At 36.0% G+C, this 26,674-nt stretch overlaps 1 protein-coding gene across 1 annotated transcript in view; it reads left to right on the top strand.

The window, feature by feature from the left end:
* Window positions 1–26,674, top strand: part of FBXL17 (F-box and leucine rich repeat protein 17) — a 310,768-nt gene that overhangs the window by 75,803 nt on the left and 208,291 nt on the right. Inside the window, exon 5 of the mRNA XM_027446097.3 lies at window positions 19,613–19,720. Coding sequence (XP_027301898.1) covers window positions 19,613–19,720 — 108 coding nt within the window. The remainder of the gene's footprint in view (window positions 1–19,612; window positions 19,721–26,674) is intronic.

Here is a 26,674-nt window from a genome sequence, read left to right as displayed (position 1 = left end):
CATTCTGGTGTAGCTCAGCAGAATAGACAAACTGTGATCAGTAAGTCTAGAGTATGCTTGTTGATGATATAATTTGTTTTTCAATTTTTTCTTTTTTTTTTTTTTTTTTGTTTCCACTCACACAACCATGAATCACTCACACCTGACTACTTGCTGTTCATGATTCTGGATATGTGCAAATGAGGTTTGGGTATTATTCTCCCATTACTCAGAAATTACGTTCTTTGCCAGTGCTCTGTCACAACACCTCATTAGCAGAAAGATTAAAAATACTTGTTGTTAGAGTGCAGTATTTTATGCAACACACATTATTGATCTATAAACTTCTTCAATCTTTTGTGAGATCACTGTCGAAAGACTGAGGAAAAATTAAGAAACTGCACTTACAAAAGTCATCATTATAATGGCATGCAATTTAGTTTGAGGTAACTGGAGCAGTGAGGAATGCAATCAATCACATTAGCAAGTATCTTTACAAATGTTATTAGTCTTTGACAAATGTTATGCAGATCATCAAGGTCATTTCATAGTGAAGTTGGGATATTGTTTTCACATTCTTACACCAACAGGAATGCTTTGAATAAACTGCATTGTCCAGTTCCCTGGGGTTCTTGCTGTTCAGTGAAGCAATAATAAAGGAAATAAAAACAACTGCAAAATGAGGCAGTCACTTTCTCCTATTTGTCTAAGGCACATTTTCAGGCTAACTGTTCTAACTTTGCAAAAAGACAGTGAAAATCACTGTTGAGTAATTCCCAACAGTCTTCCTGTCTTGCCAGTCCCTGGTAAATGATTTTACCCCAGTAAAGCACATTTCATGGGCCTTGGGGCAAGTATATTTATACTGGGCACTTATTAGATCTATTTGTCAGAAGAAAATTACCGCCAGCCTTTGTAGCATAAGGAAACAGATGCGTGTTCCTTAGATGGGAACTCTTGAAATTAAAAACCCCAATAAAATTCACAAAAGGGCTTATTAATACAGAAGGAAATTATCATTTCCTTCCAGTAAGGTAAGGTGTTTTTTTACGTTTTTTTTTTTAAATCCTATTGTGAGTTAACCCCAATGGGCAGCAAAGTTCCCACAGAGCTGCTTGCTTGCTTCTCTGTGGAATGGGGGAGAGAATTGAAAGTGTAAAAGTGAGAAAATTCATGGACTGAGATAAAAGCAGTTTAACAGGTAAAGCAAAAGCTGCACACACAAGCAAAGTACTATAAGGCATTCACTCACTGCTTCCCATCAGTGGGCAGATGTTCAGCTATTTCCTGGAAGCAGGGCTTCATCACTCGTGACAGATACTTGGGAAGACAAACACCACCACTCCAAATGTCCCCCACCCCTACTTCTTTCTCCCAGCTTTTATGGCCTAGCATGTCATCAGATGGTATGCAATATTGCTTTAGGATCAGCTGTCCTAACTATTTATTTAGGATCAGCTGTCCTGCCTGTGTCCCCTCCTAGTTTCTTGTGCACCTCCAGCCTATTCAGTAATATCTGAAACACTGGTGTGTTAACATTGTTTTCCTTACAAATCCAAAACATAGGACTATATTATCAATGAGAAAGAAAATGAACTCTGTTCCAGCCCAAATCCATACAAATACATAGTAAGCAGATTGTGCTTTTCCTTCAAGAAGCAAAGTCTTATTGCACTCCATGGAAAACACTTGTCCAATAAACATGTTGTCACATGCGTTTTGGGGAGATGTTAAAATTTGTTACTCCCCCAACTATCCATTTTTGTTTTTGAAATAATTGCTTTCTGCTGGTTACTTAATAAAATATGTGTCTACAGCACTCTGACTGAGTCACAGTCATAGTATTATGTATTTTGTTGGGGTTTGTTTGGTTTGGTTTTGGTTTTGACCCATGCCTTTGAAGTTGATGTCCTTTCTGAAGTTTGTTCTCATTAGCTAGAGGACTACTTTGCATTATCAGTCATCAAGAAGAGTAAGGATGAGTAAGAACCAGTAAGGAAATCTGTCAGCAGCCATGACTATAGCTGAGTTGTTTTTTCTGCTTTGACTGTTGTACTTCTACTGTTTCAGCAGAATTGCTATTAGATTACAACACTTTTAGAATTTTCCTGTGTAGTACCTAAGCTAATCACATAATGCAACGCTGTTCAGAAGTCTTATCTGTTTCCCTCCAAAAACTAGGTGTGTTGCTTACCCCATTAATACTGACAGGTTAAAATGTTCTGAATGTTGTTTCACTGGTAATTTGAAACTTATTTTGAATTTCCAATCTTCATTTGTTTGTGACCAATATCTGCAGATAACATTTTTGCTCATAATTGTCTTTAGCTAAGATGATTTTTCCTCCTGTTCTTACCTTCTGGTGTATCTTGCGAGAGAGATTAGATTATGATTTGTATCTGACTCTGGTAAAATCTGTGCTCTTTTCAGGTATGTAATTTACTTCCATTTTGTTCCATGCCATGAGTTTGGTGCCTCTTTTCTACATTTATCTGGTCTGAATTTGAGTGTGAATGTCAGTGTCTGCCATCTTCACACTCAACCAGTTCTTCATAAACAGAAGTGTTATTCTCGTTTATGTTGGCTACACTGAGTTTGACTACACTGAATGACAACTATACTGAAGTTGCCAAGAAAATTCATTCCATTCTGCTTCTTGGAGATGGCACATTCTTAATGAAACTATTTAATACCTATTTCAAGGCTATTGTGCATGTAACTCTGAACACTGTCCACATCAATTGTTCTCCTTTCAATCTAATTCATTGCCATTTCCTTTCCATCTACCCTGTCCATCTTAGTCATTTCCATTCCTGCCTTTTAATTCTTATATTGATTTCCACATTCTTCAGTTACTCTGTAATACCTTATGAAGGGCTTTAGTTGTAAGCTGTTGCATTTTCTTCATCCAAGGAAACTCCTCAAAACAGCCGTAAAAAAATACAGATGCTAACTTGACAATAGTCTTCTCCAGGTAGATGTATGATTTAGAATTCGCGATTTTCTCCACGTCCTCCTTCTTTCCTTAAAATTTGTTATGGTAATCGTTTGAATAATTTGTACTAATGAGGTCAGAAAAAGGCATTGAGATACATGAGGTTGCAGAGCTTAACAATTTTTGTAAGACATTAAGACTAAGATGTCTAGGGGTCTGAATATCCAGGAATAAAGGAACAGGGTAGGATATGATTTTTATGATTGCCTGGCAATTTATACTATTCTTTCTGAAGAAAAAGCAGTTGCCAAGGAGAGCCCGAAGAGGCCTGAGCCTTCATTTGTGTCCTGCAGATTCTGCAGGTGTATTGGGAGGCGAGCTGGGGATGCAAAAAGGCAAGAAAAAATAACTATTTTGTAACACCTTTCCAGATGTTACATTGAGAATAGAAATAACACATTTGTTCTTCTGTTCATAATTATGAGTAGGCAGAACTTCATTCTTGCTGTCTCTGTCTCTCTTGCTCACTCCACTGAAAAATTGCTGACACAGTACAAGTGAAAGTCATTATCCAGTGTACTTGGGCACTACTGATGATTATTTGAGAGCTGACCCTAATTGATTGCTTTGCCAGAACCTGAAGATGTTGTAGATGCATTGATTATGCAAAGCATTGGATATTGTGTAGTTTGCTGTTTTCACAAAATTGCGGCTGATTTGTGAAGGGTTTCATCAAAAGATTTAAGGTGCTGGCAATAGTTTTTGTGTTTTTCAGTAAGGTAATTGCTCATCTTCTCTTATTGATTTATATGGCTTGTTTTACAGTTCTGGCATAAAAATTACTTTGCTGCTTATAATTATCATATTTACCAATAGGGAAATGGAGTGGGGTTGTAAAGGTGAAAGAAGTTATACTGGCACAAATTAGAAGGATCAGAAAAAAAAGTGTTTTTCCTTTTTTAAAATCTTGAGCTAGTTAAAGAACTATGTAATGTGCCTATTATTCATGTCTAATGAGAATTGGGTTTATTTATGTTAGCTTTTTTTAAAAAAAACTTTGACTTTTTCAAACCTAAATGACAATTTGTGATCATTCTGACTTGTAAGTTATATCAAGTCAAGTCAAGAAGTTAAAAAAGAAAAACAAAACAAAACAAAATCTTCCAGTTTGCTTGTTTCTTACTTTTTTGGTTTTACCTTTCCTCCTCTGTCATGTCTTTAAGGCCTGCAACAGTTGTGATCTCAATTTTCTGAATGTACTGAGCTCCGAATCGTGTCTCTTGGTGGTGGTGGAGGTTTATTTATTTATTTTCCTCCTCCTTTTAAAATTGATTTGCTGAACGTCAGCACCCTCTTGTGCTGGTCTTGCCATCATCACACAGCACGCAGGGTTTCGCACGAGCCTGTCAGCCTGCAGCTGTGGATCTGCATGAGGATGGGCTGCCTGTCTGCATGGAGGTCTGTCCCAGGCTTCATCAGGATGGTAGCCTCTGTGTAGTCCTAACTAATACAGCAGTTCCTCATGCATTGCTCATCAGAAGGACACTCTTCTTGAGTGCACATATGCAGTGATTGATTGAAATAATTTGAACAGCTTTTCTATCTGTCTTCAGACAACTGTATGGATAAAAAGTCAAATCTAACTCATGCTCACATGTACATCACCTTGTTTCTATTACCTTTTGTAATGTCTCAGCTGTAATTCCCTGGGCAGGCTTCATGTTCAGCCTGGATGTGCTAACATCCTTACTTTCTAGTTTCTGAGTCTGTGTGCTTCTCATGTAGCTTCCCAGTCCTTCACTTTTTGCTGTGTCAGTGAGGACCTTTATGAGATGATTGGTCTTCCTATCTTAGTCTTTGGCCTTGGAAAGGTAACATTGCTTAATCCAGACAGCAAAAAGGCAAATGGGTATCACTAATATGTTTAAGTGCCTCCCTGATTATATTTTATTTCTGCTTACTGTTACATATTCTCCATTTCTTTTACCATCTGCATCCACAGAACTCATCAGACTTAACTCTGTTAGAACAAAATTAGTGATATAAATGATGCAGACTACTGCACATACAATTTTCTCTCAAAATAACAGAGGTGGTTTCCTTGTTCTCTCAACTTTCAGAAAACAAAAACCAAGACTGTTTCTTCTATGTATTGTGATAACAAATAAAGAAAACCCCAGAATCTCTCTGTGTGTATATTTTGAGGAATTACTCTGTGCAAAAGTAAAAAAAAAAAAATCCACTCAAAGAATCAGATCTGTTGTGAAGAATTTTGGTAAATTATCTGTTACCAGCTACAAAGCTCTTTAGTACTTTTCGATTATTTGTTTTCCTTGCTATTGTAGTTAAAACAAAGCAGCAGTTTTATTTTTTTTGTTTTGTTTTGTTTTGTTTTTTGTTTTGTTTTTTGTTTTTACTTAAAATGGAAACTGAGCTGCATTTTTTTTTTTTTTTTAAGATTTTAAATTTTTGCTGTTTTAAGGTATAATGGTATATTCTGGCTGAACACAGAATGATATATAAGGAAAAAAACAGTATATGCAGAACTTGAGAGTTTTCTTTCTGGGGCTAGAGATGATTATTCACTGAAATCAATAAAACTAGATTTTCAGTGATGTGTGTACAAGAATTTGTATTGTATCCTATACAATATCAATTTGTATTTTAACTTTTCAGAGCCATATTTTATTTGGGTCTGAGTCTTTGTGTACATGCATATTAAAGCTCTATTTCTGCCGTTTTAATTTTTGTTTTTATTGTTACTATGTTAGGAGGTAGCTCCTACCAGTTACTGCTGATATCAAACTGTGATTGTAATGAAGTAGTAAATCACAGTAGTGAATACTGAAGATTACCATTTTAATGACTAATTTTCCTGCAGCTTTTCATTGTAGGCCAGTACCATTCACGTAATAACTCTCACAGGGTGTAGCATGTTTACTTCTTACCATAACATTTCACGGAGGATTCTCTACTGATTTGTAAATGTAGGAACAAAACTCTAAAGCTGCTATTAAGAGAATTATGATGCTATATGAGCCTCTCTCCTGAGCAGACCATATGAACATTGTGGTGCCAGGTAGATCAGAAAGCAGGAAAAGGTATTTCATGCAAGTGCAAGACTTGGAGGATGTGATGTGACATAACATCTGTTCATCACGTGTGGTGCTTTTCAGGATTTCAGCTGCATCATCTAAAGCTGATTCTGCTTCTAACTGAATATGGGTTGGTGTACTACTTAATGAGACTGATATAACAGTGATCCACTTTGAATTAAATCAACAGTAATGCATGCAGTTCACTGATGAAAAATTAGAAAGAAAAAATCTCTCCCTATTGCTTCTAATTATTGTTTCCTTTGCAATAGTAGCTCTATTGTGTGAAGATCATTTATAAATCAAACCGAAGCCATTTCAATTTCCATTCATTTTCACTGTTGGTAAGATCATGCTACATTTCCTGACTTCATCTGAACTTGTGGTTCCCATCTGTTCTGAATATCAAGTGCTCTGAAAATAAAATCTCCACCATATAGGACTTAGATTCTGCCCCTGCCTGTTTCTGACAGGTTAGAATGGTAATGGAATGTTCTAAATTTTTTATTAATAAAACGTGAAGTCTTCTAGTGCTCATATTTGAGCAGGATGAATAAGAATTACTAATGAATAGCATGTCTGTTAGCCAGTAATAAACATATCTATTAACCTATAATCTAAGATTGTTTTTGTACACATAAAATTAATCTTTTTTTTTTTTTTTTTTTCCCCTGGAGGGTGGGTAAGTACTTCTCATAAGGAGAATACCATTTCATTATAACGCTGCCTTCCAGTATCAAAAGGAAATCTGCAAGTCTGGTTAAAAATTATAGGTTCCTTGGACTCACTATGAGATGCATTAAAATAAATGCAATCAGTAACCCTGTTGGCATCTGAAATTTGACATGCTGTGTTGTTTTCTTGTTTATTTTAAACACATTCCTTTCATAATAGTCCATGTAATGTGATAAATGTTTTACGCAAGGAAAGCTAATGCATAAATTGCTTTGTATAAGAGTTATATTGTATTGGTATCCCCATGGAAAGTAATGTCCATTAAATTATTTGTATTTTACTATGAGCTTTGCTATAGTATGTTATTTTTAGATATTATTTGCTGAATCATTTATTACTTTTCACTAAAATACCATCTCCTTTCTTCCCTTATGGAGTATAGCTATTAAAGTATAGAAAAGGAAAAACAATTATGAAATTACTTTCTTTGATCTATGCAGTTGTAATTGTGCTATCTTCTTTTTTTTTTTTTTTTTAATTGTATTTACTGAAATAAATAGGGAATTCTGTCATTTTATTTATTGTCCTATTTCCAGTGTGACATAAGAGACTTTTCACTAGTTAAGGAGCCTGTCCTCCATATTGAAGAGCAAAATTTCTTCTTCCTTTCCTCTCTTAAAGCAGTTATTACTCATCACCATGTTACATGGTGACTGTAAATAGAATCCACATTCCAGAATTAAATTAATTTTGGTGGATTGGGCAGACAGAGATTCTGTGATTTATACAGGAAAAATTGGGGAATATTTTCTTTGTATGCTTGTGGAGGAGGAAGAGGTGCTAAATTTCTAAATAGTGTCTTTGAAATGCCGTAGGATGGAAACGTTTTGGAGGTGGGTTTTGGTTTTGTACCCACTTACAGTTTCTGCACTAGCAATTCTAAGGTATTTTATGGGGACAGCTGGTTATAGAGCAGCTGATGATCTCTGCTTCATGAAGTCATGTTGTATTTCAATTGTATAGTTTTTTGTATAGCTAGCGTGGGTAGATTTAACTTGCAAAAGCAAGGATAATTCCATGAACATCATAAGCAAATACTATGGGGTTTATAGATTTTTTTTCAAAATTTTTTTTATAGCATAGAATTTACTGTGTGTAAACATTATATTACATTTTCAACTGCTATTAGAGCTTCTCCTCTCATTAAAATTGGATGGTATTTCTCTGAAACTCTGAGAAATGGTTTAAATAGAAAACTTATATCAAAGAACTGTGTGATTTTATAATTATTTTAAATTTAAAATTTAAAATTCTTTTAAAGAAGTGTCTAATTTCTTTAAGAGAAGATTATTTTTATCACATTATTTTAAAAGATTACTTTTTCTATCATATTTACTAACTTCTAAAATAAATGTGATATCAAGGGATGCATACTATTTTTTCCTTAATATTTCTGGATGATTATGTAGAATACCAGATATTTTCTGTCTTTGTACGTATATTAGCCTTAGAGGTTACAATGCCTCTATTACCACTATCATATTTATTAGTGCTAGTAAGTATTACAGGCCTGTGATTGTATTGCATACTAGGACTATGCTTTTGCCTTGGCAAGAAGAAAGGATTTGGGGTTTTGGTTAGAAAAGTCATCCCTTTTATGAGCATTTTGTCTTGCTTTGGCTTTCCTATCACTGTGTTTCACCAAGGACGCATTTTTAGACATAATGAAGAATCTGACAAAAGTGTATCCCTACAGCATACCAAACAAAAAGCGTACAGTTAGTATTTTCTGTAGAAATGGTACAAAGAGGGTTGTAGTACATTCATACAACTTTTTTGCTTTATGAATGTGCAACAGCTTTCATAAGCAAGAATCTGTCAGGAACAGTGATTGCATAGTTGGTACCACATCATAGCAGTGCATGTTGCCAAAGTTTGTATTTAAACTTCTTACCTGAATAAATAAATAAATAAGTATGTGTATGTATATATATATATTAAGAGGGTAATGTATCTGTTTTGCCCATGATAATGATTTGACAACAGAGCTACCTTCTGCTATGGTAAAGATTGTGGTAGTGCTCTTAATGAAAGGAACACGTATTTGTTAGATACTTGATAAATCAAAACAAAGTGGTTTATTTGGGTAGTTAGACTATAAAAAGATAAGTGTGAAAGCTTACCAGAGTATTGAACAAAACCAAACAGTTAATGTTTTTGTATTAAAAAAGAAAAATTTATTGGAATAAAGCAAAAAGTAGACTAAGAGCATTTCATAGTTCATAAATACCTTAGTAGTTAAAGAGTTGTTTGTGAACAAGGTCTTTCCTTCAGATCATAACGGTGCTCTGCTCAGTCTGTTTTAGAGGGGCAAAAGTATGAGTGCAAAGCATATGTTACCTGACTCTGTGATATGAAATAATCTTCCAGCCCCTTTAGAAGCCTTGAAATTGTGATAGAATTAACTGATAAATGTGCCAGAGGACATTAATTTTAATGGGAATGTATAAAATCAAATTGCAGAGAGAGAAAATATAAGTGAATTTCTTTACAAAAAGATTTTAAATGAGAATGGGTTCTCTTCTGTTAGAGTGAACAATAAAGGTGTTGAATAATCTGTTTTTGTGTTGTTCTTCTACTCACAACACACAATAGAAAATATGCTAATATGGCTGTGGTGGGAGGAGGTAATGCGAAGTCATTTTCTGCCAAAGAATGGACAAATACTTGACTGATGCATTTCTTACACTAGGAAGAAGGTGAGGTGGATAGACCAATAAACTGTGGAGCTATTTTGCAGTTACTTGGAAATATTTTCTTCCTTTGTGTTCAGAATTATACTAAGTGAAAAAAAATTAAAATATATTTCTTAGCATGTGAATGCATCTGTCTTTCGGATACAATGTATGAATAAAAAAAGATGCTCGGGATATTATTTCAAATTCTTAGAAGTCATTTTGCATTCTTTTTTAAAAATACACTGAACAACTCTTAATTTCCCATAAACTTTTGTGTATATACAGTATTTCTGATGTATAGTTTTCATTAGATCATTTGTAATACTGTGGTACCACTTGTCTGCAAATAAATATATATTTATTTTTTTCTGAAATTGGAATGGTTGTCAGATTGTGTATAAATGCTGTTTGTTGAAAAAAAGTATATTCTTGTTCTGGAAGCAGTATTTTGCCAATCCAGTGTAAGCACATTTTGATGATAAATTTCATCTTTCGGTATAAAGGCAATATTTTATAAGCTGAAGAATTGCTTTAACAACTTTATTTTAGCTCTGCAACAAATGGATTAGATTGTGTTGATAGCCACATGCCATATAAGGGTCTTCAAACTGTACTTGATTAAATTGTGAGTTAATTAATGTGGAATCAGAGATAATTTATATTGAGAATTGAGATTTGTTTTCTAACCCAGCTATTTAAACCAGTTTGAAAATTGCAGTTGTCTATAGCTATTTATTATTTCAACTTAATATGTTCCAAGTGTGTTTTTTTGCCTAGTATAAATTAATTCAGGGGATAAAATAGATCAAAATGGGGAGAGGAACTCATCTGTTTCAATGGCTGTCATCAGTAAGGAGAAGAGATAGTACTAACGTGGTAGCTTTGTGCCACAAAACTGGAAGGAGTACTTTGTACTGCCCTTGACTAAGGTTATTAGACTTCTATATCTAAAAACTATGTTAGATGAATTAGCACAAGCCTACAAAAATTCTTCCTGTTATCAAGATAAAATAGGAACACCATTCTTTATAGCCAGTTGTTCAAACCTCTTTAAAATGGGGAAAAAACATTAAATCCAAATTTTAAAAAGTGTCTAAAAATATACCTGATAAAATTATGAATCACTTAAGCTAATTATTCAACTAAGCATGTTGCAAAACCGATCCCTTTGCCTGTGTTTTTTTTTGTTTTGGTTTGGTTTGGTTTGGTTTTTTTTTTGTGTGTATGTGTTTTTTTGATACTTACAGTAATTAGTAGAGTATAGTTGATGAGGCCAGCTGGTGAAGGTTTACAAGGAAACAAAAAGTGAAAGTACTCTCTTCAACTCTTTATGCTAGTTCTTATACTTTTTCCTATCTTTTCCTCTCACGTGATGTAGAAACTCCTGAGCTAAGATATAAGGATGAAAGAAAGGACAGCAACACAATCCTTTTCACTCTTTTCCTCTTCTCAGAATTGGGGGTGGGGTAACAATTGCACAGTGTTGCATAGAGCCCTATGCAGAGAGTCTGAGGTAGACGGGGGCCGGGATAGGCAAAGGTGCACAGGGTTGAAACTCTAGGCAGATCTCCAATTCTGATCTCAGAATGAAACAGCCCTAGGGTCAGTGCTTCATGGATACTAGGCAGAAGGCACACAGGAGTTCTGACAGAACCAGTATTTTGCTATGCTGCTTCAGGTAGCTAAGGCCTCCTGTGAATTCATGCTTCAATTATTGTGTTAATCTTGTATACTAATAAAGTGTTGCTCTGATGGAATAGCTCATATCGTAAGGTTCACCTGAATAAGTAGGAGTTCCCAAGCTCTGCTTCTGTATCTCATGTTTACATTTCAGCTTTAATGGTGAAAGCTGTTTCAAGAAACATCCCTTTCGGTTAATAATTAAGCAATTTTTATTGCTGTTAGTAAGGAGCAGCATTCTATTTAATGAAACACTGCACATTGTATTAAGTTTTCGTAATGGAAAGGAAACCATCATTATAAGCCTGGGTTATGAAAATATTGAAAATACAACCTAAACATTACAAATACATATTAAAAACAAACTTTATTTTCAGTTCAATTGTTTTCTTCATAGATAAAAGAATATAAATGTTTACATTTCTTTATTTTGCATGTTCATAGAAGTTGGTAATGCTTCTTAAATCTCCCATTACAACTGCAACTTAGAGCTGAAAGTTGTGGAATCTCTTTTTTAATAAAGAAAATGGTTAAATTTATCCAGACTGAATGTGAATATATTGTATGTCCAACAGGAGTTAGTTAAGATGAGACATGTCTTGCTGATCTTTAGTAATGAAATTTGGATATCGTGAAAACTTACTAGGATGACAGATTATCTGTGCCTTATTTTTGTCAGTGTTCTGTAATGGTACTAAAGGTTCAAGAAGTAAATTTACCATTGCCAATAATATTTACTTCTTCAGAGCCTTTATGACAAATATTTAAATCATAGCATCACAGAATGGCTGAGGTTGGAAGAGACCTCTGGAGGTCATCTGGTTCAGCTCCTCTGCTGAAGAAGGGACGCACTGAGCCTCTTGTCCAGGTTGCTTTGGATTATCTCCAAGGAGGGCAACTCCACAATCTCTTTGGGCAGCCTGTACATGTTCAGAGGGAATCTTGAACCTCTTGAGTTTCAGTTTGTGCCCCTTGCTCTGTCACTGAGCACCACTGAAAAGCACCTAGCTCTGTCCTCTTTGCACCCTCTCAGGTATCTGTAGACATCTATGAGATCTCCCTCTTCTCAAGGCTGATCAGTTCCAGCTCTCTCAGCCTTTCCTCATAGAAAAGGTGCTTGTGTACCTTAATCATTTTTGTGGCCCTTCATTGGACTCTGTCTCTCTTGTACTAGGGACCCCAGAACCGGAACCGGTACTCCAGGTTTGGTATCTCCAGTAAGAAGCTAAGTCGAGGGGAAGGATCACCTCCTTTGACGTTCTGGTAGTACTTTGTTCCTGGTGCAGCCCAGGATACCATTAGCCTTTTCCAGATGGCTTTTGAAGATCTCCAAGGAGGGAAACTCCTACCTCTCTGGACAACCTATTCCAGTGCTTTGTAGTCCCTTCAGTAATGAAGTGCTTCCTGATGTTCAGACAGAACTTCCTGTGTTGATAAGTACCTCCCGTGCCTCCTCTTCTACACCCTGAACAGCCACAGCTCTCTCAGCCTCTGCTCATAGGAGTGGTACTGTAGTACACTGACCATCTTGGTAGCCCTTAGTTTGACTCTTTCCAGTGTGCCTAGATCTCTTTTGGACTGGGGAATCCAGAACCAGACACAGCACACCAAATGCAACCTCACCAATGGCTGAGTAGAGGAGAATCAACGCTCTTTACCTTCTGGTGACATTTTGCCTAATGCAGCCCATCAGCCATCTTTCTGGCAAGGGCACAACATTGCTGACTCATTTTCAGCTTATAGTCTACCGGGACTCTCAGGTGTTTATCTGCAGAGCTGCTTTCCAGCTGGGTGGCTCCCAGCATGTCCCGGTGCCTGGGGCTGTTCCTCCCCAGGTAAAAGGCTCTACACTTCTTCCTTGTTGAACTTCATGAGATTCTTGCCAGTACACGTCTTCAGCCTGTTAATGGCTCTCTGGATGGCTACATGGCCCTGTGGTGAGTCAGCATCTGCCCCCTCTTTCATGTCATCTGGAAATTTAAAAGGTGTGCTCTACACCACTGTCCAGGTTGTTAATGAAGTTAAACAAGACTGGACCCAGTATTGACACCAAGGGTATTCCACTCGTTGTGCTCCAGTGAGACCTTGCACCACTTACCACTATCTTGTGACTCCAGCTGTTCTGTCAGTTATCAATCCACCTCACTTTCTGCTCATCCACACCATATTTCAACAGCTTCTCTATGAGGATTTAAAGTGGGGCAGTGTAAAGGCCTTATTAGAGTCCAGGAAAACACTCTTCCCCCTCATCCATCAGGCTGGTGATTTCATTAAAGAACCTTGTCAGGTTGGTCAGGTGTGACTTTGCTTTGGTGAATCCATGCTAACTACTTCTGGTAATTTTCTTCTCCTTCCTGTGCTTCTGTAATCCTGGAAATAGCTTCTATGATGAGCCTTTCCATTAACTTCCCAGAGATTGAGGTGAGGCTGAGCAGTAGTTCCCTGGGACCTCCTTGCCCTTCTTGAAGATAGGAGTGGTAGCTGCCTTGCTCTGGTCTTCTGGCACTTCTCCCACTTGCCACAATTGAGTAAAGATTATAGAGTGTCATGACAGTCACGTCTGGTAGCTCCCTCAGCACTCATGGGTGCATCCTGTCTGGATCCATGGACTTGCGAATGTCGAGTTTGCTTAAGTATAGATTAAGTACATGATCCTCATACACTAAATGTACATCTTCCTTGCTCTGTTCATTCAGCCTGGCCTCTGGGAGCTGGGATTCCTAAAGGCCGGTCTTGCTGGAGCCCTAGGGTTCTGTCTGTGGATACTCTATCAGTGGGTACTTTAAGTATTACAGTCTACTGTAGAAATGAATTTAAAATGAAATTGAATTTATGTTTGAATTCAAAAGTGTTTGAATTCAGAATTTTGCTAGTAATTATTTACTCATGGTCTATAAAGGTATAACATGTACATACATATATACATGTATGTACATGTATATGCTTCAGTTATAGCATAAGTTTCCTGGTTTCTAACTTAAAGTGCAATACCGTGATCTGTTTGACCCTCTATTAAAAAGTCATTTTAAAATTTTGGTCAAAAAAAAAGACAACAGCATCTTTCCCTGTGTGGCAAAGATCCATTTCTTTTTATGTACTATCGTGTTGCTTTATGCTGCTTTTTTGTATGCATTTTTGTGTGAGTGATTATGCTTACCTGAAAGCTCACGTGGACAATGGACATTATTTAAGTATGGGATATAAAATAGTTTTGGAGGGCCTGGCCACATGCTTCATGCAAAGGAGATTTCTGAGTGGGTTATATGTGTGCCTTTAAGTCTGTAGTATAGCAACAGAGTCTGTAGTATAGAAGGAAAGCAACCAAGTTTTAGGACTGATTTAGCAGATGTGCTTTTAGTAAGCCTCTCTCTTTCCGAACTTACCAAATATAAAGCTGAATTCAAGTGAGTCCTTTCTGACCCTTCCTTTCTTCCCATGCAGTTAAGTGTGGTTAAGCTGGTGTCTCTTGAAGACAGGTAAAGATTCATGGAGTAGGGCATTGGGAGTAAATGGGTTTCATCTACCATTAGTGCTGACTTGTGCAATGCACACTTGGATGTTACATTCATGGCAGACCAACTCTATACTTAGATGAGAGCATATTTTACTCTACTAGCGTTTATCTTGGTGTCTTTTTACTGAATATGTATACATATATATTGCAAACTTCTATTTATGTATTAAATGTGAAAAATGCACATTTAGGTGTACTTGCAGCACCCCTGTTTGAATGAGAGAACATGGCGTCCATTCTGGGTCAGTTAGTACTTTTATTCCTCTCTCTTTTTCATTTCAATTATTCTGTATCGGCTTCTCTAGGCTTTTATTAATTGATGGTCATTTTTGTTGGAATTTAAGCAGCTTGTCTTGTACCTCAAACTTCATTTTTGAATTATCATCCTTTTTTCATAACTCTTTGGTTTTGCTGCTTTAGTTATGGAATGTAAAATAAACCAATACTCATAGAATTTAATACACAATAGCCAAAATATTGAATTTATATAAAACAATACAGAAATGGAATTCATATATAATAGGCTGTAATACATAAAAAGAAAATGATTAAACCATATCTCACTTATCATAGATCTTTTTAACAGGAGCAAAATCTGTGCCATTAGTTCCAGCCCAGTGTATTTCCCATTCACAGTGCTTTAGTGCATAACTTATAAATCTCTCCTCATCATCCTATATTACTTTTTCAAACCAAGACTAACATGAAGCAAGACAGGGTGAATGAAAGTCAATGAAGGTCGACTAGACAATCAGATTATTAAAGATTCTTGGAAGAACACTACTGTGATCTATAAAAGAATTAGCTGTGAATTTCTGTATTCTCACTGATAAGACACACTTCTGTAGACTGCAGTATAATTTCTTTGATAATGTGTTTTCAGATTATACTAGTTTAATCTGTTTAAATAGTATGTCTGAATGTCAGTTCAGTACTCTGAAATACTTGGTAGGTTGCAGAAGCCATGTTTCACTTACTTGTCCTCTCTCCAGGGTGGTAAAGAAGAAAATTTAGTATACAGTTACATATTGCATTGTCAACAGAGTTAAGGCTGCATATTTATTGCATACATGTTATTGGTAATTTTCTGTGCATTTTTTTTCCATCTGTCACTGATCATTCATTTTGCAGAATAGGTCAGCTCTTGGGAGTTCACTATACAATGAAAGAGGTTACCATTTCTGGGACCTATTCACAGCAGAAACAGTGAACTGGTCTGTTTGAATTTAAAAGCTCAAGTATGCGTATCAGTGCTAGACACTGCAGATGATAAAATAGAAAACAACCTAACTAAGCAGAAGAACACTGTTTTCAATCATAAAAACTTATTTTAGCTTTAAATTTATCTTTGTTATTTCTATTCCAGATCTGTCTGGAACTTAACTACTTTTTTCTCCCCTGTAGAATTCGATCTAATGAAAGATAATAATTCTACCTACAAAGCTTGTTTTATTACGTTTCTGGGACTGTATATAAATAATGACAGATTGGATTCATTCATCAAGTACTAATGCTGACCTACTGTTCAGTTAGCTTGTCTACAGTGCTACATGCTTGTTTATATATAAAGTCTGAACTATTGCATGTTCTCAGTCCCCTGCAAAAAAAACAGACACCGTACAATTAGGATTTTTAGCCCCTACATCAGATAATTAGTTCAAGAAAGTTATCATTAGATGTTTCTATACTTAGTATGAGTACAGCATGAAGAGTCAGGGGAGTACAGCATATAACGAGTCGGGGAGGATCAGGCTGGGTGTCAGGAAAACGTTACTCACCAAGGGGGTGGTCGGGCACTGGGACAGGTTCCCCAGGGCAGTGGTCACAAAACCAAGCCTGACAGAGTTCAAGAAGTGTTTGAACAACACTCTCAAACACATGGTCTGGTTTTTGGGTGGTGCAGTGTAGAGCCTGGAGTTGGACTCAGTGCTCCTTATGGGTCCCTTTCAGCTTGGGGTATTCTTTGATTCTGTGATTCTCTGGTACTATTTCATATTCATTTTATGAAAAGATGTTCTTGTGAAACTGCAAGTTTGTATGTGTAGGTATATATACATATGTATTATATATATATCTACACAGAAATAAGTATGTTTATTTTTCCTCCCAATTAATACTGTCACAGAAAAATGCAGTTATGTGTGAAGAGTAGCTAGCCAAACAGAATATTTACTGATCTTCATTACAGGCTGGCTGGCTGGGAATCCTATTAAAATACAAATTACTATAAATGACTCTGGGTCTGATAAAGAAGGATGATATTCATAGATACTAGTATAGTAAAGAATGCTGACTGTGAGATTACAGTGCTGACTGGGAGATTTTTACAATGTTTCCCAGTGGATCTTGAAGTCACCTCCAACAGGTGGTGGGTTTTTATGAGCTGACAGGAAAGGATGGGATCTGTTATTGAAATGAGCCTGAAGACCTCAACGGTTTCAATCCACTGCTATTTTATTTATAAGTAAAGATTTAAGAACAGAATTTTCCATTTGCAATAGCAAAATGCCTGACAAAAGTTGTGACTTCAACCACAGGAAATGTAAAGGATATTCAGATGACATCACAATACATTTGACAGGTTGCAAATAATTTTTGTAAACTGGGAAGATCATGAGGCTTACGAGGTAATGAATAGGGAGGTAAAAATCTTTTTCTGACCAAATAGGTGCCAGATATCCAGAAGCACTGGAAATGTTGACTACTAGTCTCTGTGCTATTTAATACCCATAATCTGCTGTCACTCATTTTTACCAAAACTGTTTTTTCATAAATGTTGTTTTGGATGTTGAAAATTCTACACTACACATAGAAGATGTTTTAAGATGTAGTAATTCTATTATTTGCAATCAAAACATCACTTCTAAAGTCTTCATGCACCCAAATATATCAGCTATATGAAATAAATTGTTTATATTTTAAAGGTTTAACTTCTGTTATAAATTTGTCATGTTGGGCATTTATGCTATTTATTGTTCATGAATTCGTTTCCTTGCTAGCTAGGGCAAACCTGTCTGCAACAGAGAATCATACTCTCTGTAAAGGGAGGATAATATTGTAAGAGTGTCCTTCTCCTAGCATGTTAATGGAAGTAGAGAGTTTAGTTTATCTTTAGAAAAGCTGCAGTGCTAGAGAGAATGTACTGAATTCGTGTTTGTCTGTGCCTAATTTAAAACTTTCCTGAGTTGTCAGAAGACTTTTTTTTTTTTTTTTAAACTGCTTTGGTTCTTGTTGAATGATACATAAGGCAAATCTGTCAGTGGTTGATCTCTGTACTATTTGTCAAAGGTTTTTAGTAGTTAAAATCTTCAAAATTCCCACATAGTTGGTGTTACAGTTCTCAGATGAGAGGAATATGCAGAAGTGAAGATATAAGATGTTGTCAGATCAGAATCAAAGATGAAATTTCTTACTACACTGTTTTTTAGAGTGATATCAGTAGACATTAGACATCGGTTTATGAAGAAAATACATGGCCACTGCCCAGTCTGCAGTTGTTTCTATGTAACTGGCCCTTTTTCTCTTCCTTTTGGCCTATTTTCAGATTTAGTGGTTTCTAAATACACACCCCTCCAAAGACTTGCCTTGTATCTATAGTTGGAAGATGCGCAACTAGAAAAAATCTTTAGTCATTAAGAAATCATTGCTCTGAGAAACTGCACTGGACCTATATAAATCACATCCAATAACCCCAGATCGGTGCAGTTTAAATGTGGTGTTGTACCTATAATCTTGTTGGTGGTCTCCTTTATCTCTGGGCTATCTTTTCAAAATTTGCCTTGCCAGAGTCTCACCAAGTCACCATAAGCTGCCAGCATGCAGTTAAGTGACAAACTAGTCAGGCAATTTGGAGCTGTGGATAAAGGTGATATATAGCACAGCAGGAATATTGTTCCTATGTATGTATTCACCTGAGGCTCAGTGGTGGACTAGATATTTAAAAAAATTGTTTTGCTTCTGAGTTCTGTGATAACAAGACAATGTTCTTGCACACCCAGAATGCCCTCAGGTATTCAGGACTTATGATTCCAGATACAGTGAGACATTCCTGTGCAATTTGGCAGGAAAGTACAGGTTTTATCACAAAATCAGAATATAGAATTTGCATTTCTGTTGTTTGCACTGGGAATATATACTGCTCAGAAAAGAAAAACGAACAAACAAAAAAACTTGTTGAAAAAAAAAAGATATGCAGATGTCTCAAGTGTATCCAGAATAATTTTACCTTCTTCACAAAGTTCACAAACTGTTGTTCTTTTGAGTCTACCTACAAAACATTACATTGGTTCAACAGTTAGTGTTTCACAGTTATTAAATCTTATTAGACACACTTAATTACAAAAAAAAAAAAAAAAAGTTGTAGAAATACATATAAATCTCATTAACAAACTAGGTAACATCGTCATTCAACTGATAACTGACACGGAATGATATATTGCCATGAGATGCCAGTCTGATGTGGAACACAAATGCAGTATTATCTTTTTAGTTAATAACTATTAACAGCTTCCTTTTAGTAAAAATGCCGAGAAAAGGGTTATAAACTTTGGATATGAATTCACATTCTATGCAGTCAGTGATGCATAGCATGCACAGCATGATTCTGCAGGGTAGCAAAATGAACTTTGTTAGCGTTTCAATGTTTGTGTATAATTTATGTGAATAGTAGATATTGGGTTATCTGCATATTAATAGACTGACAAGAATATCTGAATTTCAGTTGACATCATTCTTTCTTCTTCTATTTGTCCTCCTTCTCCAAGAATATGATTCCCCTTTTCCATGATCCCTCTCCATACACATCTATAGATGTGTGTGTATATCAGATGTTTTCTCTACAACTCTTAAAATAAATAATAGTATTGACAACAGTAATTATCTGTTATCACAGAAACAACTAACGAGCATCTTGCCATGGTGACAGTGAAAATAGACTGTATTATGTATATGCTCTTATCACCTGTTCAACTGCTACCTGTGTATCTTTTTTTTGTAGGTGACAGATCAGTCAGTGAAAGCATTCGCTGAACATTGTCCTGAGCTGCAGTATGTTGGTTTTATGGGCTGCTCTGTTACATCTAAAGGAGTCATTCACCTCACCAATGTAAGTATCATAGCAACTTTTAACTTGTCATTAGTGTTTCTGACTGTTGCCAAACAATAGGTATGACAACCAAGATAAGTTTATACATATGACAAATGACACTGTCACAGACAGAAACATTACAAGATAAATGAACTTTGCATTATTTGAACAGATGTTTAGACTTCCCTGTGTTAAACTGTAGAAACACATATTCTAGGGATGACACTTTTTCTTAGGTTTAATAATACTGTACAGTCAAATGGCTTTAAAATACCTAGTTACACTAGACTTTATTGCAAAGTGGTGTGGTGCAGCCCCAGCAGGCAGCCAAGTGCCACACAGCTGCTTGCTCACTCTCCCCAGGTGTGATGGGGGAGAGGACCAGAAAAGTGAAAGTCCCAGAACCCATGGACTGAAATAAAGACAGTTCACAAGGTAAAGCAAAAGTTGTGTGCATGAGCAAAGCAGAACAAGGAATCTATTCGCTGCTTCCCAATCAGCAGGCAGCTGTTCAGCCACTCCCAGAAAAGCAGGGCTCATCATGCAGAATGCTTTCTTTGGAAGACAAACACCATCCCTCTGAGCGTCCCCTCTTCCTCCTTCTTTCCCAGCTGAGCTTGACGGAGTAGGGGATGGGACATCCCTCTGGCCAACTTGGGCCAGCTGTCCTGGCTGTGTCTCCTCCTGGTGCACCCCCAGCCTCCTCGCTGGTGAGGCAGCACCAGAAACTGAAATGCCCTTGGCTCTGTGCAAGCACTGCTCTGCAACAACTAAATCATCACTGTGTTATCAGCATTATTTTCATCAAAAGTACAGAACACTGTATTGTGTGAGCCTCTACAAAGAAAATTAATTCTATTTCAGTCAAAACCATGACACAAACACAACAAAAAAATCTGTAATTGGAAGTTCAAAATTCCTAGTGTGAAAGATTTAGATATGCCCCTTACTGCAACAGTATGCACATACATTTTGTATATATATCCATATCTCTATTATAACTTTATATATAGTGTGACAATTACATTTTATTTCCTTTTCTTCTACATATGAGGAGTGATGTGTGGGAGAACTTCCTTGTATGAATCTGTGGAAATTAATAGAAGTGCTCAGTAAAATGAATTACGTGGATGAAGTGAACAAACAGCATATTAGTTAAAATTCACATCTGAAAGTAAATTGAGAGATCATGCAAACACCAGGGAGAACAGAGGAAAATGCATCTGGCATAGATAAGATAGTATTTAAAGCTAGGACTATATATTAGGATTAAAAAAATAAAATATAAAACAGGGAAAATTACACTGGTAAAGGTGACTGTAGGAATTGAATATGACCAAAATCCAGTAAACATTGAATTGAATTAACTTGACCTGACTGGAATAAAATAGAATAGAATAGAACAGAGCAGAAGAGTTCAGACCTTCAAAGATCATTGAGTCAAACAGCCTGATCACTTCGGGACTAACCAAAAGCACGTCAATGAGGCCATTGTCCAGATACATCTTGAAAACTGACGCATGTGGGGCATCAACCACCTGCTCCGGTGTTTGATCACCCTCAGGAGAAATACATTTTTCCTATTGTCCAATTTGAACCATTCCTAGCGCACCTTTGTGCCACTCCTGTGAGTCCTGTCAATGAGGAGCAGAGGCCTGCACCTCCCTCTCTGCTTCCCCTCCTCAGGAAGTTACAGAGGTCCAAGAAGTTGCCACCTGGACTTCCTTTTATCCAAACTGGACAACCCAGGTGTCCTCAGCCTCACCTGGGAGGCTAGCCATGCCTGCTAGCCTCCTATTCCTGCCAGCCCGTTTACCGGCTTTGTTGCCCTCTTCTGGACAAATCCTCATACCTTATGTCCTTTACATATTTACATATTGTGGAGCCCAGACCTGAATGCAATGTTCAAGGTGAGGCCAGACCAACACTAAATGTAATGGGAGCATCACCACTTTTGACTGGCTGGTGATGCTGCGTTTAATGCACCCCACAGTGTGATTTGCCCTCATGGCTGCCAGGGCACGATGCTGGCCATGCTAAGCCTGCTGTCACCAGCGTCCACAGATCTCTTTCTGCTGAGCTGCTCTCCTGCCATTCATCTCCCAGTCTGTGCCTGTGTCTGGCATTGCTCCATCCAAGGTGCAGAATGCAGCATTTACTTTTGTTGAACTTCATGCCGTTGCTTTAACCCAATGAGGATTAGAGATCTTCATTGTACTAAGTGTAGAGCATATTAAATGAAAGTGGAATGTGTCTGAAGAAATTATATTTTTTTGCTGTTACTCTTATTGTTGAACCGAATCATTTAGCATATCTGTAAAATATTTTCATCAGTTTAGGGCAGCTCAGTAGCTAGAGATACAGAAGAACTGAAAACATTTCAGAACACACACAAAAAGAAATACAGCAGAAAAATTAATTTGCATGGTAAACTTATGGCACGTCAAAGGATATAGTTTGGAAGGTCTTTAGTGAATATTGAGATGATGTGTAAAAGGCTCATATATCAATGGGAGAGAGAAATAATACAATTATTTTCATGTCCTAAATAATTCACTGTAGGTTTTATTTATATACACAACATAAATACAGGAGGTAGATAATTTACAAGTCTGACATAGGTTCTGAAAACCAAGATTTTCTTGGATGTTCCTACATACATCACTTTTCTGGTGCATTCTTCGGATACTGAGTTGTTTGGACCTAGAGTTACCGAGTATTTAATGGATCTTTGTTATGTCTTGTTCTTTAATGATGTGACTTCATAATCCCATTTATTTGGTTGAAGTTAAGAAAAGTCAAGATCTTAATTTTTCGTATTAATATTTATGATTTTCATTATGGTTTAACAATAATTATTAGAAATCCTGACGTACACAGTCCTTCAGAAAATCTCTGTCGGGCAGTTTTATCACAAACTTAGAGAAAGTCAGATGGGATGAGCAGTTGGTACATGTGCTTTTGGGTGGGGCATGAAACTTTGTAATTCATGTTTCCTTCTCTCAGATCTTATATATACAAACTTTTTGTAGACTAATATTGCTAAGACACTGATTTCTTCTCCTTAAATTCTCAGAAATGACTGTGGAGTTTGTGTTTGCCTCCTCAGTTGGGGAGTTCTTTTTTTTACTTGTAGCATTCATGTGAATGTGCTAATTATTTCACATGTATTGTGGTATCAAGTACTTTTTCCTTTATTTATCTTGCTTTTCAAGATTCTGTAGTATGCTGTCCAAAGGCCTTTTTTTTTTTTTAATGTATCTTAGAATTTTTTAGGTTGATCAAATAATGTCCAAGTAAATTGTAATAGCACTAGAAACAAACAGTATTTTCAAGTGGAACATTGCTGGCAAAAAGCGTGTCATTGCTCATTGCAAGATTTTATTGGGTTTAAAGCAGTGATTCTGAAATGCCTGATGTTTTTGAGTAAATGTATTTTCCAGGTTAAAGGAGTTTGTGCTGTCTTGCTCCTGGAGTGTAATATAACTAGAATTTTTCCTGGGTTGAAAGCTGAAGCATATTCAAGGAGGAGCTTGAATTATGTCTTATTATTTCTTCTACTTTACTTTTCACTGGTAATATGTCATGCCTTCTCTGGTGTGATGTCTTCTGTGTGGTTTGCTAAACATTTATTTTACATACAAGTGACTTTCTGTGCACAGTGGCAATGTGTGTGGTTTTTTTTTTGTGTGGGTGGGGCAATATGTTTGCTGCTACTTTAAGCTGACATCTTCAGTATGGATACATGCAATAGCAAAATTACTATGAGAATTCCAGGTTCTTAATTCTGAAGCTATTGAGAAGTGATACCTGGTTCATGTCTTGCTACAGTGACTTCAGTAGTTGTTTGCATTCTCCTCTGACAGGTGTGTTACTTCCCTCATAGTACAGCAAGCAGTCTTAACTAAAACACTGAATTGAACTGAAGTATCTGGCACAGGCATGTGTTCTGTTTCTACAATTCTTATTTGGAGGAAATAACCTCCATCAGGGAGTGATAACAAATATTTGTGGAGCAATAACTATATCTTAAACTGCTGCATCTTTTTTTTCCAGAGTTCACCTGTTAATGACATCAGTTTTTTTGTTTCAAACATCATGTATTTCTTATGGCCAGTTTTGTGTTCAGTTCATAACTGGTTAGTAATGATACCAATCCTGTGTTCTAAGAGGATGTGGAATCTGCTCTTAGTTCTCCATGGCATGTAAGTGTGTCCTGCGAGGCTGAGCAGAGCAAGTACCCTCTGTCCTGCTTCCTGCATGCAAAGTGGAGATAACAGCACTGGCCTCTGTTGTAAAAGGGCTTTGAGGCTGGCAGATGTATAAAAATGGAGTGTTTTATTATTACTGCATTTTCCCTCTGGTAATGTTAGCTTCTCTTTAAAAATACTGGCACTTGAAAATTCTGCATTACAGTGCTGCTGAATCACAGGGCTTTTTTAATAGCTCATCGTGTGGTATGGTAGCGAAAATGTTCTATGATTTAGAAAAGAAACATTCAGTGCTTATTTTCATTATTTTTGCTCCTGAACATTGCAATATTAAAAAAATCATAATTGCTTTTTGAACAAAAATGTGTTATCACTCTAGTGAATTAACTTTTCTTCAAAGTTTTTACAAAATACAAAAAACACGCCTAAAATAAGTAATGATTTTTGGGCAGGTGGAGAAATACAGCATGTGTTTCCATCACACAGAGAGGGAGAGAGAAGAAGGAAGACAGGGAGTATATGTATATGCAATTCAGACTGTTGGAGTTGCAGTTGAAAACAGTCTTTTTTTCTGATGACCTAGAATTATTTATTGTTTTGTAGTTATAATGCATGGAAGTGTCACAAAACAGCTGAAAATTAGCCCAACGTTTCTCAACTTTGTTGAGAAATAATGAGATGTAATTTTGTTTCTAAGCCATTTCCATGGGTTCCTGCCCTTATGTGTATGCTGGAATAATTGCTTTGTGGCAGTATACTTATATTTACACTTCTACACCTCGGACTTCTGAAGGACTGTGTTTGGATAAAACTTGTTATAGACATCTTCATCTACATAAGTGTGAATCCTCATTAGACAATTATTTTTCTAATCAGTTATAAAGTTACTATCTGTCAGATAAAGTTACCTGCATTCCTTCTTCATCTCATAACTGTTACCTGAGGGTCATGACCAACTGCACCAAGTCATACCCATTACTGAGCTGGTGGCCCGTATGACGTTGATCAAGGTTCAGGTTTATAGAGCAAATATTTAGGAATTATTCAGTGCAGACGTTATACACTTGACAGATTTATAATGGTAATGTAGACTGATGGCTAGACTGATTTTGCAAATATTTTCTAAACTGAAGTATTGTATGGTCCCTTACTTCAGTTACTGATTTATTTTTCCATGAAGTACACTGCCTTTTTATGGCAATATTTCAGCATACCTTCTAATCTTAAAATCATCTTGCCTCCTAAACAAGAACACAAGGGTTGTTTTTTTGTTGTTGTTTTTGGTTTTGTCTTTTTTTTTTTTTTTTTACTTTGGCTAGGTCGAGAGAAAACAGTTGATCTTTTAAAAACAACTTTTATTTACATAGCAAACTATATTTCATAAGATTTGTTGAGCAAAATTGTATTCACTGTGTCCCTCTGTCCCTCCTAAGAGATTCTTTTCACCATTTTTAAGAATTTGATACTTGCACTTGACTGCAGTATTGCAATTAGGTAGAAAAGCCATTGCAGAGAAGGCATGATTGAAAGGGTTCCAGTGCTCTATGGTATGTGAAAGTTTCCAAATCAAAAGGTATTCTTTAGAAGTACGTGAGAGCAAAAACCATAGAGAATAAATTATGATTCAATGATAATGAAATTTAACAGCAATTATTGTTTCCAATTTATAGATTATAACTCTTGTATCTCAGGTAATATATAAGCAGTTTAAATGTGCATGCAAGTAGCACTTTTTGGCTGTTTTACAGTGGGCCTTACCTATAGAAAGGAGAGTGGGATATTTATGGTGTAGCATAACTTGTAAAAGTATGCATGAAAAAGATAAAAAAATAAAAATAAAAATTATTAGCTTCAAAGGTGTATCAACTTGAATAAAAATGTCTTTCGTTTTCCTCTTGTACTACATGACAAAACCAAGGAATATAATGAATAAATATATTTCCTTAATTAATGTATATTGTAAATTCAATTTTTTTCCTTAGACTTATAATTTTTTTTTTTTTTTTTTACAAATACATACAGTCTTCAGAACAAAGTTCTTTTTTTTGTCTTATGTAAGTGATAAAATTAAACTGTTGTTCTTCTAACACAGTTTTGGAACATTTATTTCTTATTTAAGCATTCCTTATTTAAGCTCAATGTTCTGCAATGTTTAACTTTAAGAAATGAAATTAAGTGTTTTGAATGTGCAGAACATTAAATCAGTCTATGGGAATATAGTATCTTCTGTACCTCTTCAATCATTTTCCAATTTTTTAAACCATGTATGATTAATATTTCACAAACATATTATATCACAAAAATATGTATCAGTTACTTCAGTTTACTCTTAACTCAAAATTAATGTATGTGCCTTTTTAAAAAATAGTTTATAGATTCCATTGCCATAATAGTAAAAAGAATATGATTTACATTCTTTTTCTGGTTGCCATTTTTTATTTTTTGTAATCATACATTTCCTTTGGAGGGCTTAAATCAGAGAGCACTTTATTCCCTGAAGGCATATATACACAGAGAGAGTCAAGAAAATTAAGCTTAATTAGCAAAAGATGTGAATTTAAAGTTCATTAAGTCCTTATAAGCACTTTCCTTCAGAAATAATTTGGCTTTAGATTGATCTTATATGAATTATTTTACTTTTAAGGAAGTATTATATGCACAGGAATTGGGAGAAGGAGTGTGTGTGGGGGGAGGGGGATTTAAAATCTCATTATATTTGCAGGTCCTTACAGCTAAATACAACAGTTGATAACACCCTCTG

This window comes from Anas platyrhynchos, chromosome Z, assembly GCF_047663525.1.
Source record: "Anas platyrhynchos isolate ZD024472 breed Pekin duck chromosome Z, IASCAAS_PekinDuck_T2T, whole genome shotgun sequence".
Classification (NCBI taxonomy): Eukaryota; Metazoa; Chordata; class Aves; order Anseriformes; family Anatidae; genus Anas; species Anas platyrhynchos.
Note: the sequence above shows the minus strand (reverse complement) of the source record. Positions and strands in the feature narration are given on the sequence as shown.